The 21,491-nt window shown below is 37.5% G+C and overlaps 1 protein-coding gene across 9 annotated transcripts in view; it reads left to right on the top strand.

Moving 5' to 3' along the window:
• The window catches only part of BIRC6 (baculoviral IAP repeat containing 6), a 238,238-nt gene that overhangs the window by 135,575 nt on the left and 81,172 nt on the right, over positions 1-21,491 (top strand). For all 9 annotated transcript variants that reach the window (XR_004521845.2, XM_033838758.2, XM_033838755.2 and 6 more), the window contains 7 exons: positions 276-555; positions 1,874-2,130; positions 2,378-2,486; positions 5,162-5,383; positions 6,399-7,179; positions 8,777-8,920; positions 9,395-9,524. Coding sequence is in view for 8 of the 9 variants with exons in the window: in XM_033838758.2 (XP_033694649.1) it covers positions 276-555; positions 1,874-2,130; positions 2,378-2,486; positions 5,162-5,383; positions 6,399-7,179; positions 8,777-8,920; positions 9,395-9,524 (1,923 nt within the window). In the remaining variant the exon portion in view is untranslated. The remainder of the gene's footprint in view (positions 1-275; positions 556-1,873; positions 2,131-2,377; positions 2,487-5,161; positions 5,384-6,398; positions 7,180-8,776; positions 8,921-9,394; positions 9,525-21,491) is intronic.

Below are 21,491 nucleotides of genomic sequence, written 5' to 3'. Positions count from 1 at the left end.
ATTAAGTACATGTGGATTGCATATCTTCAGTTACTCTTTTTTAGGTTAATGTTAGAATTTTTTAAATATAATTTTTATTATACTGTGAATTTCATATAATAGCTGTAAAATCAGTTATGGTGAAAGTCAGTGACAAAGTATGACTTGGTGTATACATTTTCTTTTTATGAGTTCATAATGAATATAACTGAAAGCTGTTTTACTGGGATTGCCACTAAAATATGAACTCTAGTTTACTTTTCCTTTAGTAATTGTTCAATTTTCTCTTCCTGTAGCCTGCCCATCCTCAGTGTCTGTTGAAGTAAGTGCAGATGGGGTAAATATGCTACCATTATCCACTCCTGTTGTCACAAGTGGTCTCACCTACATAAAAATTCAGCTTGTAAAAGCTGAAGTAGCTTCTGCTGTCTGCCTTAGACTTCATCGTCCACGAGATGCCAGCACATTAGGCCTTTCACAAATTAAATTACTGGGCCTCACTGCTTTTGGTACCACTTCTTCAGCAACAGTTAATAATCCTTTTCTTCCATCTGAAGATCAGGTATCCAAAACAAGGTATGTGGTTTCTCATTCTTAAGAAAAACCTTTCTGTGCTTTTCATGAAATTGTTTATACTGTGGTTTTTTTTGTTTTTTTGTTTTTTTAGAGTTTAGGAAATTCTTTGTTCCATAGGTATCTAAACAATATCATAATTTTATTAAGTGTAATAAAGAATAATTCTATAGAAGCAAAACCTTGAGGCTGGTTAAAATTGAGATTTATGTATGTTTAATCCTTGGGATGATCCACAATGTGGTATATGTGGGTGTGGGTTCCAGTTCTTTGGATTGTAGTCTTATGTAAGCATTTCCAAATGCCTATCCCCAAGAATACATCTGAAGCATACAAATTGATCATATAGATAGGCACCTAGCCCTATATGGTCATTCCTAAGTTGCCAGTCTGCAGAGGGTTAGATTTGAACCATACAAACTGACCAAACAAAGAAGGATCTGAATATATCCTTTAATTTACATTCTTCTGGTAACGTTTGATGGTTGAAAATTTAATAGATTGTCTTAATATAAGTTTTACCTGACAAAAAAATTTAGGATTTCTTTTTTATTCTTGAGCTGTCAAGACTTTACAGTTTTGCAATTCTGTGATCCTTTGCAGTTTATATTTATGCATATAAATATATGTATATACAAAAACATTTCCTGACTAATTAAATAAAAAGGAAGTTCATAATTCCTACATGCTACTAGCACTTAAGTATTTTTTTATGTTATAGGGGAAACTTACTGTGTGTTTAATTCTTTATTGATGTTACAGTATTCTAAAAGTACTTTTTAACGTAGATTGGTGCTACTTACGAAATACAACATGCTGATCTTTTCATTTTTTTCTTTCTTTTTTTTTCTGCTTTATAAGTCACAAGGAATTTTTTTTTTAATACATATCCTCTCCTTGTTTTTTATTTAGATTCTTTTCCCATGTAGGTCATTACAGAGTATTGAGCAGAGTTCCCTTGCTATACAGCAGGTTCTTATTAGTTATCTATTTTGTATATAGTAGTGTATATATGTCAATCCCAATCTCCCAATTTATCCCTCCCCCAGCCTACCCCCTGGTAACCATAAGTTTGTTTTCTACATCCATGACTCTACTTATATTTTGTGAATAAGTTCACTTGTACCCCTTTTTTTAAGACTCCACATATAAGCGATATTGTATGATATTTGTCTTTCTGTGTCAGACTTACTTCACTCAGTATGACAATCTTTAGGTCCATCCACAACATGCTGATCTTTGAGAAGTTTTGTTTTACCCCTGAAGTAATTTAAGCTACTTAAATTTACCCATATAGGCCATTTTGTGTTGTGTATTGCAGTATTGGATGGTTACGGTTATTACATCATTGCCTTACTCACATAAGTGATCTGGAAGGAATGATGGCAAGTGCAGCTGCACCTACTGCTAATCTGCTACAGACTTGTGCTGCCTTATTGATGTCTCCATACTGTGGAATGCATTCACCCAACATTGAGGTTGTGCTTGTAAAGATAGGACTGCAGTCCACTAGAATTGGCCTGAAGCTTATAGACATTCTTCTGAGAAATTGTGCAGCATCAGGCAGTGATCCTACAGGTGACAATTTTGATATTTTAATTTTTACATATCTGCAAAATAATGACAGTTGAACTATGTGATATTTGTGATTAATTCTGTTTCTGAAATTAACTTCCATTATGGCTTCATTATTTTTGGAGTTTTGTTTCTGTTGTTGAAATTTACAGAAGTTATTTTTAATGAATAATTTAAGATTAAATTGAGCAAATCTTCTCATCCCATTTGCTTATTTAGCAAATTTTTCCTTTTGATTCTTTGTTGCAAGATTTGAATAGCCCTTTACTTTTTGGAAGACTGAATGGACTCTCTTCTGACTCTACGATAGATATTCTTTACCAGCTTGGGACAACTCAGGATCCTGGAACAAAAGACAGGTAGGTATGTGGTGATCTCAGTTTTCATAGGAGGACACACATACACACAATCAGATGTAGTGAATGTTACTTGGAATGCTTTATTTTTCTTTTTTTAAATTAATTAGTTTATTTATTTTTAGCTGTGTTGGGTCTTCATTGCTGCTCGTGGGCTTTCTCTAGTTGCAGCGAGTGGGGGCTGTTCTTCATTGTGTTGCACGGGCTTCTCATTGTGGTGGCTTCTCATTGCAGAGCACGGGCTTCAGTAGTTGTGGCATGCGGGCTGAGTAGTTGTGGCTCGCGGGCTCTAGAGCACAGGCTCAGTAGTTGTGGTGCATAGGCTTAGCTGCTCCGCAGCATGGGGGATCTTCCCAGACTAGGGCTCAAACCCGTGTCCCCTGCATTGGCAGGTGGATTCTTAACTAGTGCACCACTAGGCAAGTCCTGGAATGCATTCTTTTTAGATCTTTTCATAAAAGTTAAGCTTAGGTATTACTAAACATGTAGAAATATAGGAATATTGTGTCAATATTAGGTACTTGGAGTATTTTGTTAATAGTAATAATGTTTGTTTTTATTGATTACTTATTGCTATTGATTATATTATTCACGGACAACTTTTCATATACTCCTTACCCTCTTTCTCCTGCTTCGTACCACAAAATGAAACATTATCATACCAAGTAAATAATATCTGAATGTTTCACCTAAATGTTTAGTGATCTTTCGGTATAGGTAATTTTAGATGAGTTTTACTAGTGTAGATCTTCCTTGATGTCTTTTACCTCCAAATTGATAGGGACTCCAAGTAATTTTGAAAAATGTTTCAGTTGATAAATTTTTAAATGATACTTTGGTATTCTCTGGTTTTATGTATATCGTCTGTATCTGGAGAACATATTTATAGAGTGTGTGATTCTATAAATAATATAAATTATCTTCATACTAGAGATTGTTTCCTGAGTTAATATCCTTTGAAGTATATTGAATATTTTATATCCAATTAATATTCTTTAATATTGTTATTAGTTTGTGTTTAAAATGAAATCATTTGGTATGTTATTAAATGTCTTACTTCATAAATTATTAACAGATTATTTTTTGTAGGTGCTTACTCATTTTATAGCTATTTACCAAGTAGTTGCTATATGCTTGACATTGTGCTAATACTGGAGAGGTAAAGTTTATTGAGTCCAGCTTGTGCCCTCAGGACTGGGAAGACAGAGCAGTGTCACTCATAAGGGAAGATTTATGAAGGTCAGACTTAAGGGTATGAATTAGAGTGACAGACAGTGAGGGCATCTCGGAAAAATTGTTACTTAATCTCTGGTAATGTAATAGCTTTCATTTAGTTTAGGCTCATTGCTTTCAGGTTCTCTGGATTAAAAATATTTAAAGGACATATTGAACAAAGTATAATTAGTTTCAACAGGGTAACTTTAAAATATTAAATAGGCTGACTTCCTTTCCATTAAACTTTTTGCTTTATATAAACTATGTGATACCTGTATTATATTTAAAAATATACTGGAGTATTTTTGACAAAGTAAATACGAATTTATGTCAATTCATAATTGTTAATAGGATTTAAAAATACATTAAAAATATGTGCTAAATATTTTTCTAGAATAGGTTTCTTTAAATCTCTTGTGATTATTTAAAAATTTTTTTTATCATAAGAAGAAAATTGCATTTAAAATTATTTTCTTAGCATAAATGCAAATGTAAATATTTCAGAATGTTTCAGAACTAACATTAATGACAAGATTGTTGGCTGCTGTTTTTCTAGAAAATGTTACTCTTCTGTAATTGCCTCATCTCCCTTCTTTTTCTATGACTTGTCCTTATGTCCTGTCATATGCAATTTAAAGCATCTTACCCTTCAGTCCTTCAGGGTAGAGAGAGGGATTAAGTAGTATTATATACGTTCCAATTCCCATTTCTTTTACCCTGAAGCAGAGAATCTTGTGCTCTAAACTAGACATTTAAAAGTAAACAAAAACAAAGATAAATACAGTGTTTTAAGAACTTGACAATAAGTCTCACCTCCCACCTCCCCAAAATACAAACTCCAAAGCATTACTGCTTTAAAAAGCCTTTTGCTCTCATTTTGTGGTCTCCAGCTCTAGGGACTTGAGTGTAGAGTGGCACTTGGAAAAGAACATATGTTGGGGCTATTCTGTTGTCAGAGTGAAAGAGGGTGGGTGGCTACTACTAGTATTTAATGCTTGGGGGCCTGAGTTGTGAAACATTTCATGCTGTATTGCATGAAATTCTGCACAATGAAGAACTGGCCCCAGATCGCTGCTCTGTGGTATGTGGATTTGTTACAAGGTGAGTGAAAATTTAGAGGACAGAGTGAGTTTGTTTAAGCTGTGTATCCTGTAATTCTGGATATTTATATATTCTGTCATAAATGAGGTAAGAATCAATGATTATTTGCTGAATTAGACTTGAGTTATCTCAAACATTTTCATTGCTTAAGATTGGTAGGGTTTTGGAAAATTAGAGTTACTATGACCTTATTGATTGTATAATTCCTTTTCCCTCCTATTTTATTGATATATTAAAACTATTGAGAAAAATCAGTATATTATTCTGATAAACACATTACTTACATGCAGTGGTGGTATTTATCTGTATTAAATGTCAGCTGGAGTATAATTGGTTATTCAAATTCATCTTCTTCTTTTAAGAATTCAAGCCTTGTTAAAATGGGTCAGTGATTCTGCAAGAGTGGCTGCTATGAAAAGAAGTGGCAGGATGAGCTACATGTGTCCTAACTCTTCAACAATAGAGTATGGTCTTTTGATGCCATCTCCTTCTCACTTGCACTGTGTAGCAGCAATTCTGTGGCACAGTTATGAGCTGCTGGTAGAGTATGATTTACCAGCACTGCTAGACCGAGAGCTCTTTGAGTAAGTATGATTTGTGAAATTCTCTTTTCCCCCAGTACTAGATCACTTTAGATTTTTACTTGATGAAACAGCATTTTACATTTTTATTTATATAAAAATAATACTTCAAAAAGTACTAGTTAAGTATAATTGGTATAATTTCGAAACGATATGGTACACAAATTTAATTAATTTATCTTCAAGTTTTAAGAAGCTACATTAGTGTCATTGCTGCTTTTCCCACCTAAAATTGGAATGTTTAATATATTCTCCTGCAGGTCATAATGTTTATTCTCATCTGCAAATTTACCTGCCAGAATCTTTTTTATCTTTAATATGCAACTTTGGAGGGAAAGTGTAGCTAGAAATTTTGAGAGACTACTTTAGACAGTTTTTACAATTGGTTGTTTTTACTTCTTTCTAGATGGCTGTTATGATTGCTCTTTTGACAAGTAGTTTCCACTTAACCCACATTTCTTCACCATACTCAGTTAAGGCTTTGTTGAGCTGACTGCCTAATAACTGCTAAGTCTATAGCAAAATATAATAATTTATTTCTGAAGAGTTCCATGACTCTTAAAAGGTTGGCTTTTTGTCCTCTAGTTTGTCATTTTCATATTTGGTCCTATCAGTTGGCATAATCCATGACTTATTAGTGAAACTTGCTAACAGTTTTCATTTTGCAGATATGAATTAAAGCCATTAATAATGTCGAATTCAGTCTAGACATTTCTTAGGTATAATTTTTTTAATTGTTTCTTTATGTCATTTTTTTGAGGTCACACAGAGAATGGTAGAACCATTTTGATATAGATCTCTTGGTTTTCTATACTCATTTTACAAATCTAATCTAACTTCCAGTCTACTGAAGTACTTAATGATGTTTATCACAGTCTTCCTGAAACATTACAGTGTCATTATATTGAACGTCAAACTATATAATTTTCATGAAAGTGATTTCTAGTAGAAATAATTGACAAAGAGGTCATACTAAATATATGTATATATTGTTAACATGGTATCTTTTATTCCGTAGGTTACTTTTTAATTGGTCCATGTCTCTTTCCTGCAACATGGTTTTGAAGAAAGCTGTTGACAGTCTACTTTGCTCGATGTGCCACATACACCCAAGTTATTTTTCTTTGCTTATGGGCTGGATGGGAATTACCCCTCCTCCAATGCAGTGTCACCATGGACTGTCCATGACAGATGATAGCAAAAAGCAAGATCTTAGTTCATCTTTAACAGATGACTCTAAAAATGCACAAGCACCTCTTGCACTAACTGAATCACATTTGGCAACCCTTGCTTCCTCTTCTCAATCTCCAGAAGCTATCAAACAATTACTGGACTCAGGTTTGCCTTCTCTTCTTGTGAGGAGTCTGGCTAGTTTCTGTTTTAGCCACATTTCTTATTCTGAAAGCATTGCTCAATCAATAGATATTTCCCAGGACAAACTCAGGCGGCATCACGTTCCACAACAATGTAATAAGATGCCTATCACAGCAGACCTGGTTGCTCCTATTCTTAGGTTTTTGACAGAAGTTGGCAATAGCCATATTATGAAAGACTGGCTTGGTGGGTCTGAAGTCAATCCACTATGGACAGCACTTCTGTTTTTATTGTGTCACTCTGGGTCCACTTCTGGAGGACATAATTTAGGTGCACAGCAGACCAGTGCAAGATCAGCTTCTCTTTCTTCAGCTGCTACAACAGGATTGACTACTCAACAGAGGACAGCAATTGAGAATGCAACTGTTGCATTCTTTCTGCAGTGCATTTCATGTCACCCTAATAATCAAAAGCTGATGGCCCAGGTAAGAGTAGAAGAACTGGCTATGTTCCAGTGTCTTATTATTTTAATGTGCTGTAACATGGCACTCTTGAAATTAGCTCAGAAAGGATCATGTATTAAGGCCAGGTGATGGTGAAGTTTGGGGTTGGTTGCATTTAAGGATTTGAATTTAAACCATAATTAAAATTACTGATATCTCCTCCCTCCTCTCCTCAACTGTTACATAAATCAGTTATTATTTCTGATGAATGATGGGCAAATTCATGGAGATTCTAGCTAAAGATCATACATTCCTCCTTTTAAAAAACTGCCCCTAATCAAAAGAACAACGCTTCAGGGACTTCCCTGGTGGTCCAGTGGCTAAGACTCCGCGCTCCCAATGCAGGGGGCCTGGGTTCGATCCCTGGTCAGGGAACTAGATCCCACATGCTGCAACTAAGAGTTCGCATGCCGCAACTAAGACCCGGCACAGCCAAATAAATACATAAATAAAAATATTAAAAACAAAAAAACAACGCTTCAGCTATTGGAACAGGATTGACCACTTGAAGGTGGCCATCAAGTGCCTCACAGCATTGAGGCATTGCATTTTATAGTAACCGGATTGTTAGAGCTGTTGATTTGCTTCTAATGAAGCAGACATTAGAATAAGTTTCAGATAGGAGACTCCTGACAAATCACATTAAAGGTATGAAAGATGATTTTATTGTATTAAGTCCACAGAGCCAAAAATGTTGAAAGCTGGAGTTATCTGGAGCATAATTCTAGTTGCTTTTTGCCAGTTTCTGTCTGTTGAGATCTTCAGCAAGTTGTTTAAACTATAAAATGGAGATAGTAATACCTGCCTCTCAAAAGGTTTTCTTCTTTTGAGAGGATTAAATATGATCATGTATATGAAGTATCTAGCATAGAGCCTGTCTGAGACATGGTAGACACCAATAAATAGGAACCAGCTTCTATTTTTACCCCCTTATTTGATAGTGCTTATTCAGGTTAAACTATTAATGAAGGATGAGCTATCATAATTTTAGAATCTAGAAGGATGAGCTATCATAATTTTCAAAATATACTGAATGATTTAACTTTAAGAAGAGGAAGGTACTTTGTTGCGTAAACTAATTAATTATTGGGAAACTGTATCTACTTAATGTGTCTAATTTGAAAGAAATGCTTAAATTACCAATTTTAACCAAGTCCTTGAATACGGACATTTCACAATTTGGTTTGTGCCTGTGGGTAGTATGAAACTTTGTGTTCCATTGTCTTCTGGCCTAATAATCATCACTTAGCTTCTTGTTAAGGCTTTGTTTTATATTTTTAATATATTTTTTCAAAATTTTTGTTGTATTGTAACCACATTGATATTGACTGAAGTTAAAATTAAGTTGGTTTTGCTGGGTATTTATTATGTGAAAACCCTGTAGTAGTAACTTCTCTCATCCACAGAAATTTGTATTTCACTTTTAACTTTTTGTCTACTTCCATATAATCTTTAATTGCTGATTTGATGAATTCAAATACACTTATTAATCCACATTTAAAATTTCCTCTTTGTTCTTTAAAATATAAAGCTGCAAGTAAATACCTCATTTAACTTTTTAAATCTCTCACTTTGCCAGGTTCTCTGTGAACTATTTCAGACATCTCCTCAAAGAGGGAACCTTCCAACATCAGGGAACATTTCAGGGTTTGTACGTAGATTATTTTTGCAACTGATGTTAGAGGATGAGAAAGTGACAATGTTTCTTCAGTCTCCCTGCCCAGTGAGTATTTAACAATTAAATTAAATCTTTATGATGAGCTGTGTGTAAAAATATTTTATGTTTTCATGTCAGAGCTTTCAGTTATCTCTGTTCTAATTTCTAATGAAATGAAATGAAATTAGAAATCAGAGGTTGTGCTAGCAAAGTGAAACTAGCACAACCTTTATACTTAAGCATAGGACTTAAAAATCTCAGCTAACCCTCTCTGTCCAAAATAACCTAGTTGTAACTTGCCATGGATAGTATAATTTGATTTGGGCGGTGGGATTGACAGATTATTAGGTACAATAGTGCTAATGCAAAGTATGATGAACAAATCGCATGGCAGACATGCCACATTTGAAGAAATATATAAAATAAACTCTTTACATTTTTGTATGCATTACTGAATTGTTGTTTTATGCTTCTGAAATTGTTATATAATGATATACATTTCAAAAAAACCTTCTTAATTTCTTCTAAATTTATTTCCAGCTGTACAAGGGTAGAATTAATGCTACTAGCCATGTCATCCAGCATCCAATGTATGGAGCAGGCCACAAGTTCCGTACACTTCATTTGCCGGTCTCAACAACATTATCGGAAGTTCTTGACAGAGTGTCAGGCAAGTCACATTTAAATATTTGTGTTTCTTTAACTTTATGTTAGATGTATATAGGAATTTTATTATTTTTATAACTTTATTGCATTCACTCACTCACCAACCATTTAATGACTAGAAAAGGTCAAGGTAGCTTCACATTTAGAAGCATGATGCAGTGGACAAAATGTACAATACATTCCAGCACCTGTAATTCTTTTGCTGTGATGTTTGTTATGTGTAGTAATGACAGAATGGGCAGTTGGAAATGTAGACAAGCTGTGGGAAGCCATTGATGGAATTTTCTCATGATAAACCATCAGGCTGTGGTTTTTTTTTTTTTTTTTTTTTTTTTATTGGTACGCGGGCCTCGCACTGTTGTGGCCTCTCCCGTTGCGGAGCACAGGCTCCGGACGCGCAGGCTCAGCGGCCATGGCTCACGGGCCCAGCCGCTCTGCGGCATATAGGATCTTCCCTGACCAGGGCACGAACCCGTGTCCCCTGTATCAACAGGCGGACTCTCAACCACTGCGCCACCAGGGAAACACTGGGCTGTTTTATAGTAGATGAATTACAGTGTATTAGGTTGCATGACAGAATTCTAAGTAATAAACATTTACTAAATCTAGGGGAGAAATGAGTGGTCAGTAGGTAGAATCAGCTGGTGACCTTATTGTTTATAACAGTGAAGAAAGCAGAGAGCACGTTTCCCCTAAGTTTTTCAAGAGCTCTCCAATGATACCTTTAAACAGGATATAAATTATTAAAGTAAAAGCATTTTTTTGAGGTAGAATACAAATTGACTGGTTAGTTTGGGTTTATTGCCTCTCAGAAATCCTAATCAGTGATGAATTCATTGAGCATCTGCTCTGTGTAAACACAGTAATTTCTTCTAGGGATGTAAAAGTGAGCAGGACATATATTCTACCTCTCAAAGTATTTATGATCTTTTGTATGTTGTCAGAATAAAAAATAAACTGAAAATTTTAAATGTTTGCATTTTAATTTAAATATAAGTCAGTGTGTTTCTATCTGTATACATTAGAGGGGGTACGTAAGTCTTTAAGCAACACTGATAACTGAAAGAAGTTAGGAGTATCCAGAAAAAAAACTGGCGCTATTTGTTAGTTGGAAATAGAAATCAAAACTTAGAATAAAAGACTGAGTTGAAGAGATTTGGGAGTTGTTACCATACATACGTACATAGATGGTAAGTTAAACCACGTGAACAGATATCATCGCTTTGAGAAAATAATGTAGAAAAGATTCTTTACCAGTTTTAGACACTGCATCTAACAGAAATGTGTGCATAAAATTATAATACTTTCCTACATTTTTACATGTTATACAGTAAAATATTAGAATATATTATAAATGTGTAACAGTTTTTTCTTATTTGAAAATGTCCACCTTACCTGTTACAGCTAAACTTTTGTGAAAATTTGACTTTGCAAACTTTTTTCTAAATTTCAATTTTCTGAAATTGTGCCTTCTACATGATGAAGAAAAACTTTAAAATTAATTAATTGAAGGAAGGAAGTGGGGAAGAGTACTAAACTTCAATTTTTGAGATTTCATGCATTAACTTGATAATGGAAAAGTATAGACATAGTACAAAATAATTGGAAATTTAACATTTTTATTTATCTTTAAATGAATACTATTTTCTAAAATGTCATGGTCTGTCATTTAGGATATTTAACAAAATAGTTCCCTTTATTAACTAAAAATTAACAGATAAAACATATTGCTGTGGAAGAATAGTACATCCTAGTAAAAAGTCCAACAAAGTTATCCTGAGCAAATATCCGAAACTTCTAAGTGCTGAGTTTAACCTGAGTTTAGCAATGCTTTGGTACTTTAAGGTGTATTTGTGATATTTAGCCATATCTTAGGATATCTTAACATGTGCATGTGTATTTTATTAACATGTATGAAAACAAGTAATCCAAAATTATTCAAGCCATACTTTTACCCACTGCCTATAGCTTTCGACTATACTGCTTTCAAATAATAAAGGTTATGTGTCTTTTTTAAAAATTCTATTATTGTTTTTAAGCAATTTGATTATTATTATCATCAAATAATATACCTTGTAGTTATCTTCATGTTTCTTATGATTTGAGTTTTTGGACATGAATCTGTGTGGGTGTATAAATTTCATCAAATTTGGAAATTTTTTGGCTATTAGTTTCTCAAATATATTCTGTCTCCCCGTCACTCTCCTCTCATTTGGTGATTCCAGTTACACATTTATGAGGCCTCTTGAAGTTGTTTCACAACTCACTGAAGCTTTGTTCCTTTTTCCCCCCCATTTTCCCCCTGTATTTAAAAAAAATTATTATTTTTTACAACTTTATTGGAGTATAAGTGCTTTACAATGATGTGTTAGTTTCTGCTTTATAACAAAGTGAATCAGTTATACATATACATATGTTCCCATATCTCTTCCCTCTTGCGTCTCCCTCCCTCCCACCCTCCCTATCCCAACCCTCTAGGTGGTCACAAAGCACCGAGCTGATCTCCCTGTGCTATGCGGCTGCATCCCACTAGCTATTTTACATTTGGTAGTGTATATATGTCCATGCCACTCTCTCGCTTTGTCACAGCTTACCCTTCCCCCTCCCCATATCCTCAAGTCCATTCTCTAGTAGGTCTGTCTTACCCCTAGGTTCTTTATGACATTTTTTTTTTCTTAGATTCCATATATATGTGTTAGCGTACAGTATTTGTCTTTCTCTTTCTGACTTACTTCACTCTGTATGACAGCCTCTAGGTCCATCCACCTCATTACAAATAGCTCAATTTCGTTTCTTTTTATGGCTGAGTAATATTCCATTGTATATATGTGCCACATCTTCTTTATCCATTCATCCGATGATGGACACTTAGGTTGTTTCCATCTCCGGGCTATTGTAAATAGAGCTGCAATGAACATTTTGGTACATGACTCTTTTTGAATTATGGTTTTCTCAGGGTATGTGCCCAGCAGTGGGATTGCTGGGTCATATGGTAGTTCTATTTGTAGTTTTTTAAGGAACCGCCATACTGTTCTCCATAGTGGCTGTACCAATTCACATTCCCACCAGCAGTGCAAGAGTATTCCCTTTTCTCCACACCCTCTCCAGCATTTATTGCTTCTAGATTTTTTGATGATGGCCATTCTGACTGGTGTGAGATGATATCTCATTGTAGTTTTGATTTGCATTTCTCTAATGATTAATGGTGTTGAGTATTCTTTCATGTGTTTGTTGGCAATCTGTATATCTTCTTTGGAGAAATGTCTATTTAGGTATTCTGCCCGTTTTTGGATTGGGTTGTTTGTTTTTTTATTATTGAGCTGCATGAGCTGCTTATAAATTTTGGAGATGAATCCTTTGTCAGTTGCTTCACTTGCAAATATTTTCTCCCATTCTGAGGGTTGTCTTTTGGTCTTCTTTATGGTTTCCTTTGCTGTGCAAAAGCTTTGAAGTTTCATTAGGTCCCATTTGTTTATTTTTGTTTTTATTTCCATTTCTCTAGGAGGTGGGTCAAAAAGGATCTTGCTGTGATTTATGTCATAGAGTATTCTGCCTATGTTTTCCTCTAAGAGTTTGATAGTTTCTGGCCTTACATTTAGGTCTTTAATCCATTTTGAGCTTATTTTTGTGTATGGTGTTAGAGAGTGATCTAATCTCATACTTTTACATGTACCTGTCCAGTTTTCCCAGCACCACTTATTGAAGAGGCTCTCCTTTCTCCACTGTACATTCCTGCCTCCTTTATCAAAGATAAGGTGATCATATGTGCATGGGTTTATCTCTGGGCTTTCTATCCTGTTCCATTGATATATTTTTCTTTTTTTGTGCCAGTACCATACTGTCTTGATTACTGTAGCTTTGTAGTATAGTCTGAAGTCAGGAAGCCTGATTCCTCCAGCTCCGTTTTTCGTTCTCAAGATTGCTTTGGCCATTCGGGGTCTTTTGTGTTTCCAAACAAATTGTGAAATTTTTTGTTCTAGTTCTGTGAAAAATGCCAGTGGTAGTTTGATAGGGATTGCATTGAATCTGTAGATTGCTTTGGGTAGTACAGTCATTTTCACAATGTTGATTCTTCCAATCCAAGAACATGGTATATCTCTCCATCTATTTGTATCATCTTTAATTTCTTTCATCAGTGTCTTATAATTTTCTGCATACAGGTCTTTTGTCTCCTTAGGTAGGTTTATTCCTAGATATTTTATTCTTTTTGTTGCAGTGATAAATGGGAGTGTTTTCTGGATTTCACTTTCAGATTTTTCATCATTAGTGTATAGGAATGCCAGAGATTTCTGTGCATTAAGTTTGTATCCTGCTACTTTACCAAATTCATTGATTAGCTCTAGTAGTTTTCTGGTAGCATCTTTAGGATTCTCTATGTATAGTATCATGTCATCTGCAAACAGTGACAGCTTTACTTCTTCTTTTCCGATTTGGATTCCTTTTATTTCCTTTTCTTCTCTGATTGCTGTGGCTAAAACTTCCAAAACTATGTTGAATAAGAGTGGTGAGAGTGGGCAACCTTGTCTTGTTCCTGATCTTAGTGGAAATGCTTTCAGGTTTTCACCATTGATGATGATGTTGGATGTGGGCTTGTCATATATGGCCTTTATTATGTTGAGGAAAGTTCCCTCTGTGCCTCCTTTCTGCAGGGTTTTTATCATAAATGGGTGTTGAATTTTGTCAAAAGCTTTCTCTGCATCGATTGAGCTGATCATATGGTTTTTCTCCTTCAGTTTGTTAATATGGTGTATCACATTGATTGATTTGCATATATTGAAGAATCCTTGCATTCCTGGAATAAACCCCACTTGATCATGTTGTATGATCCTTTTAATGTGCTGTTGGATTCTGTTTGCTAGTATTTTGTTGAGGATTTTTGCATCTATGTTCATCAGTGATATTGGCCTGTAGTTTTCTTTCTTTGTGACATCCTTGTCTGATTTCGCTATCAGGGTGATACCAGGGTGACGGTGGCCTCGTAGAATGAGTTTGGGAGTGTTCCTCCCTCTGCTATATTTTGCAAGAGTTTGAGAAGGATAGGTGTTAGTTCTTCTCTAAGTGTTTGATAGAATTCGCCTCTGAAGCCATCTGATCCTGGGCTTTTGTTTGTTGGAAGATTTTTAATCACAGTTTCAATTTCAGTGCTTGTGATTAGTCTGTTCATATTTTCTATTTCTTCCTGATTCAGTCTTGGCAAGTTGTGCCTTTCTAAGAATTTGTCAATTTCTTCCAGGTTGTCCATTTTATTGGCATAGAGTTGCTTGTAGTAATCTCTCATGATCTTTTGTATTTCTGCAGTGTCAGTTGTTACTTCTCCTTTTTCATTTCTAATTCTATTGATTTGAGTCTTCTCCATTTTTTTTCTTGATGAGTCTGGCTAATGGTTAATCAATTTTGTTTATCTTCTCAAAGAACCAGCTTTTAGTTTTATTGATCTTTGCTATCGTTTCCTTCATTTCTTTTTCATTTATTTCTGATCTGATGTTTATGATTTCTTTCCTTCTGCTAACTTTGGGGGTTTTTTTGTTCTTCTTTCTCTAATTGCTTTAGGTGCAAGGTTAGTTTGTTTATTCGAGATGTTTCCTGTTTCTCAAGGTAGGATTGTATTGCTATAAACTTCCCTCTTAGAACTGCTTTTGCTGAATCCCATAAGTTTTGGGTCGTTGTGTCTCCATTGTCATTTGTTTCTAGGTATTTTTTTATTTCCTCTTTGATTTCTTCAGTGATTACTTCGTTATTAAGTAATGTATTGTTTAGCCTCCATGTGTTTGTATTTTTTACAGATCTTTTCCTGTAATTGATATCTAGTCTCATAGCATTGTGGTCGGAAAAGATACTTGATACAATTTCAATGTTTTAAAATTTACCGAGGCTTGATTTGTGACCCAAGATATGATCTATCCTGGAGAATGTTCCATGAGCACTTGAGAAAAATGTGTATTCTGTTGTTTTTGGATGGAATGTCCTATAAATATCAATTAAGTCCATCTTGTTTAATGTATCATTTAAACCTTGTGTTTCCTTATTTATTTTCATTTTGGATGATCTGTCCATTGGTGAAAATGGGGTGTTAAAGTCCCCTACCATGAATGTGTTCCTGTCGATTTCCCCTTTTATGGCTGTTAGTATTTGCCTTATGTATTGAGGTGCTTTATGTTGGGGGCATAAGTATTTACAATTGTTATAACTTCTTCTTGGACCGATCCCTTGATCATTATGTAGTGTCCTTCTTTGTCTCTTCTAGTAGTCTTTATTTTAAAGTCTATTTTGTCTGATATGAATATTGCTACTCCAGCTTTCTTTTGGTTTCCATTTGCATGGAATATCTTTTTCCGTGCCCTTACTTTCAGTCTGTATGTGTCTCTAGGTCTGAAGTGGGTCTCTTGTAGACAGCATATATATCGGTCTTGTTTTTGTATCCATTCAGCCAATCTGTGTCTTTTGGTGGGAGCATTTAGTCATTTACATTTAAGGTAATTATCGATATGTATGTTCCTATTCCCATTTTATTAATTGTTTGGGGTTCGTTATTGTAGGTCTTTTCCTTCTCTTGTGTTTCTTGCCTAGAGAAGTTCCTTTAGGATTTGTTGTAAAGCTGGTTTGGTGGTGCTGAACTTCTCAGCTTTTGCTTGTCTGTAAAGGTTTTAATTTCTCCATCAAATCTGAATGAGATCATTGCTAGGTACAGTAATCTTGGTTGTAGGTTTTTCTCCTTCATCTCTTTATATGTCCTGCCAGTCCCTTCTGGCTTGCAAAGTTTCTGCTGAAAGATTAGCTGTTAACCTTATGGGGATTCCCTTGTGTGTTATTTGTTGTTTTTCCCTTGCTGCTTTTAATATGTTTTCTTTGTATTTAATTTTTGCCAGTTTGGTTAATATGTCTTGGCATATTACTCCTTGGATTTATCCTGTATGGGACTCTCTGTGCTTCCTGGACTTGATTAACTATTTCCTTTCCCATCTTACGGAAGTTTTCAACTATAATCTCTTCAAATATTTTCTCAGTCCCTTTCTTTTTCTCTTCTTCTTCTGGAACCCCTGTAATTCGAATGTTGGTGCGTTTAATGTTGTCCCAGAGGTCTCTGAGACTGTCCTCAGTTCTTTTCATTCTTTTTTCTTTGTTCTGCTCTGCAGTAATTATTTCCACTATTTTATCTTCCAGGTCACTTATCCGTTCTTCTGCCTCAGTTATTCTGCTATTGATCCCATATAGAGTATTTTTAATTTCGTTTGTGTTGTTCATCGTTGCTTGTTTCATCTTTAGTTCTTCTATGTCCTTACTAAATGTTTCTTGCATTTTGTCTGTTCTATTTCCAAGATTTTGGATCATCTTTACTATCATTATTCTGAATTCTTTTTCAGGTAGACTGCCTATTTCCTCCTCATTTGTTAGGTCTGGTGGGTTTTTATCTTGCTCCTTCATCTGCTGTGTATTTTTCTGTCTTCTCATTTTGCTTATCTTACTGTGTTTGGGGTCTCCTTTTTGCAGGCTGCAGGTTTGTAATTCCTGTTGTTTTTGGTGTCTGTCACCAGAGGCTAAGGTTGGTTCAGTGGGTTGTGTAGGCTTCCTGGTGGAGGGGACTAGTGCCTGTGTTCTGGGGGATGAGGCTGGATCTTGTCTTTCTGGTGGGCAGGTCCATATCTGGTGGTGTGTTTTGGGGTGTCTGTGGACTTATGATTTTAGGCAGCCTCTCTGCTAATGTGTAGGGTTGTGTTCCTGTGTTGCTAGTTGTTCGGCATAGGGTGTCCAGCACTGTAGCTTGCTGGTTGTTGAGTGAAGCTCGGTGCTGGTGTTGAGATGGAGATCTCTGGGAGATTTTCGCTGTTTAATATTGTGTGGAGCTGGGAGGTCTCTTGTGGACCAGTGTCTTGAAGTTGGCTCTCCCACCTCAGAGGCACAGCACTGAGTCCTGGCTGCAGCACCAAGAGCCTTTAATCCACACGACTGAGAATAAAAGGGAGAGAAAGAAAGAAAGAAAGAAAGGAAGGAAGGGAGGGAGGGAGGGAGGGAGGAAGGAAGGAAGAGAAGGGAGGCAGGGAGGGAAAGAAAAGATAAAATAAAGTAAGATAAAATAAAGTTATTAAAATAAAGAATAATTATTAAGAAAAAAATGTTTTTAAAGAAAAAAAATAACGCACGGGTAGAACCCTCGGACAAATGGTGGAAGCAAAGCTATACAGACAAAATCTCACACAGAAGCATGCACATACACACTCACAAAAAGAGGAAAAGGGGAAAAAAATCATAAATCTTGCTCTCAGTCCACCTCCTTAATTTGGGATGATTCATTTTCTATTCATGTATTCCACAGATGCAGGGGATATCGAGTTGATTGTGGAGCTTTAATCCACTGCTTCTGAGGCTGCTGGGAGAGAGTTCCCTTTCTCTTCTTTGTTCGCACAGCTCCCGGGGCTCAGCTTTGGATTTGGCCCTGCCTCTGCGTGTAGGTCGCTGGAGGGCGTCTGTTCTTCGCTCAAACAGGACGGGGTTAAAAGAGCAGCTGCTTCGGGGACTCTGGCTCACTCAGGCCAGGGGGAGGGAGGGGCACGGAGTGCACGGCGAGTCTGCGGCGGCAGCGTAACATTGCACCAGCCTGAGGCGCGCCGTGCGTTCTCCTGGGGAAGTTGTCCCTGAATTCTGGGACCCTGGCAGTGGCAGGCTGCACAGGCTCCCTGGAAGCGGGGTGTGGATAGTGACCTGTGCTCGCACACAGGCTTCTTGGTGGTGGCAGCAGCAGCCTTAGCGTCTCATGCCCGCCTCTGGGGTCCGTGCTTTTAGCCGCGGCTCACGCCCGTCTCTGGAGCTCCTTTAAGCAGCGCGTTTAATCCCCTCTACGCACCAGGAAACAAAGAGGCAAGAAAAAGTCTCTTGCCTCTTCGGCAGGTCCAAACTTTTCCCGGCCGGCTAGCCGTGGTGCACTAACCCCCTACTGGCTGTGTTCACGCCGCCAACCCCAGTCCTCTCCCTGCGCTGCGACCGAAAACCGAGCCTCAGCTCCCACTGCCGCCCGCCCCCCGCGGGTGAGCAGACAATCCTCTCGGGCTGGCGAGTGCCGCTCGGCACCGATCCTCTGTGTGGGAATCTCTCCGCTTTGCCCTCTGCACCCCTGTTGCTGTGCTCTCCTCCGCGGCTCCGAAGCTTCCCCCTCCGCCAGCTGCAGTCTCCGCCCGCGAAGGGGCTTCCTAGTATGTGGAAACCTTTCCTCCTTCACAGCTCCCTCCCACTGGTGCAGATCCTGTCCCTATCCTTTTGTCTCTGTTTATTCTTTTTTCTTTTGCCCTACCCATGTACGTGGGGGAGTTTCTTGCCTTTTGGGAGGTCTGAGGTCTTCTGCCAGCGTTCAGTAGGTGTTCTGTAGGAGTTGTTCCACGTGTAGATGTATTTCTGGTGTATTTGTGGGGAGGAAGGTGATCTGTGCCTCTTACTCTTCTGCCATCTTCCCCTCATCCGCTTTAAAATTTTTGATAATTTATATTGTTCTATCTTCAAATTGACTTCAGTATCTAATCTGCTGGAAGTTATATCTGGTTCTTTTCTATATATGTCCTTCTCTTTATTTAAAGTGTACAAGCTTTCTTCTAGTGTCTTGATTTTTTGTTTTTTGTTTGTTTTGCTCGCACCGCTTGGCCCGCGGGATCTTAGTTCCCTGACCAGGGATTGATCCCGTGCCCTGTGGAGTGGAAGCACAGAGCCTTAACCACTGGACTGCCAGGAAAGTCCCTAGTGTCTTGAATATATTGATCTGTTTATGTAGATTTTTGTTTTTTCATTGTGGATTGTGTGTTACTGCTTTTTTGTGTGTGTGTGGTATGTGGGCCTCTCACTGTTGTGGCCTCTCTCCCGTTGCGGAGCACAGGCCCCAGACGCGCAGGCTCAGCAGCCATGGCTCACGGGCCCAGCCGCTCCGCAGCATGTGGGATCTTCCCGGACTGGGGCATGAACCCGTGTCCCCTGCATCAGCAGGCGGACTCTCAACCACTCCGCCACCAGGGAAGCCCCTGCTTTTTTAATTTGCCTAGAAAATTTCGTTGGTTGCTAGACAATGTGATTTTTACTTTTCTGGATGGTGGATATTTTTGTATTCTAATAAATATTTTTTATTTCTTTCTGAGATGTAGTTATGTTACTTAAAAACAGAACGTTACTTTTAGGACCAGCTTTTAATAAGCTTTATTAGGTGGGACCAGAGCAGCTGTTAATTTAGAGCAGAACTTACTGTGATGATGGAAATATTTTATAATCCTATACTATCTAGTGCAGTAGCTTTTAAGCATAGAGAATGTGTCTGGCGAGACTAAGGAACTAGTGTTTTAATTTTACTGGACTTACTTTTAAGGAGGTACTGTATTGGAATAGAAGCACAGTACCACATTTGAAAACAGAGGTCTGGGGTTAATTTGGCCCCACTGCTGAGGTTATACTCTTCTGATAATTCTGTTAGAAATTCACTAGGCATTGGGAATACTAAGTATTCCAGCCCTCCTTTTAGAACCTGGGATTCATCCCCTTGCTACTTTTTTTTTTTTAATGTTGATTTATTTTGTTTATTTATTTTTTGGCTGTGTTGGGTCTTAGTTGCAGTGTGCAGGATCTTTCTTTGCAGCACATGGGCTCTTCGTTGTGGCGTGTGGGCTTCTCTCTAGTTGTGCTGTGCGGGTTTTCTCTCTAGTTGTGGCTTGCGGGCTTCAGGGCGCGTGGACTCTGTGGCACGCGAGCTCAGTAGTTGTGGCGCACGGGCTTAGTTGCCCCGCGGCATGTGGGATCTTAATTCCCCGACCAGGGATTGAACCGGCGTTCCCTGCCTTGCAAGGTGGACTCTTTTTTTTTTTTAAATTAATTAATTTATTTATATTTGGCTGCGTTGGGTATTCGCTGCTGCACACGGGCTTTCTCTAGTTGCGGTAAGTGGGGGCCACTCCTTGTTGCAGTGCGCGGGCTTCTCACTGTGGTGCCTTCTCTTGTTGTGGAGCACAGGCTCTAGGCACGCGGGCTTCAGTAGTTGTGGCTCGCGGGCTCCAGAGCGCAGCCTCAGCAGTTGTGGCGCATGGGCTTAGTTGCTCCATGGCATTTGGGATCCTCCCAGACTAAGGCTCGAACCCGCGTCTCCCGCATTGACAGGCGGATTCTTAACTGCTGCGCCACCACGGAAGCCCACAAGGTGGATTCTTTACCACTGGACCACCAGGGGAGTCCCCCCTTGCTACTTTTTAAAAGTATTTTCCTTGCCCTTTAGGTGGTTTCCTTGTATGTAATGCTTGTCAGTATGCATTCCAGATTAGAGGAGACCCTCTATAGATCACTGGGGCTCACTCTCTGTGCAGATCTCTCCTCGTTGGCACTGTGCCCTGTGAACTGCAGCCAAACCTGCCCTTGTCTTCCCATCTCTGTATCCTCACCTTGAGTGATGCCTCGGTTGTGCTGAGCTGTGGTCTGGGAAATTGCGGGAAATAAGCTGGTGCAATCCTAGTGCTTACTTCATTTGTTTCCATTCACCCAGGAATCACTGTCCTGCCTTCCTGATGCCCAGTATCTGAAAACTTTATTTCATATATTTTCCTAATTTTTAGTTATTTCAGGTAGGACAGTAATCTGGTCTTTGTTATTTCATTTTGGCCACAGGTGGAAATCCAAACCAGAACAATTTTAAGCAGTAAATTGAGTAAAATCTTTCTCAGTGATACCTTTTAGTGTTTGAATGGCATTTATTGAGATAACACTATATATATTCTTGTTTTGTTATTTTTATTTAGTTAGGAGTCTTAGATAACAAACTAATATAAAAATAAAGAATATAAATTCTTATCACCTAATGAACTATGATTGTGTGAATTTTTTATTACTTAAATATTTCCCTCTGACTTGTGTAACTCTTTTTGCCATTTGGGGTTACTTGCTTGTTTTTCTGAGAAAGTAAAATGTATTGTTGCATTATGTATTTATTACAGTAGTCCCCTTTATCTGCAGGGGATAC

This window comes from Tursiops truncatus, chromosome 14 (genome assembly GCF_011762595.2).
Source record: "Tursiops truncatus isolate mTurTru1 chromosome 14, mTurTru1.mat.Y, whole genome shotgun sequence".
Lineage (NCBI taxonomy): Eukaryota > Metazoa > Chordata > Mammalia > Artiodactyla > Delphinidae > Tursiops > Tursiops truncatus.
This window is presented reverse-complemented; position numbering and strand designations above follow the sequence as displayed.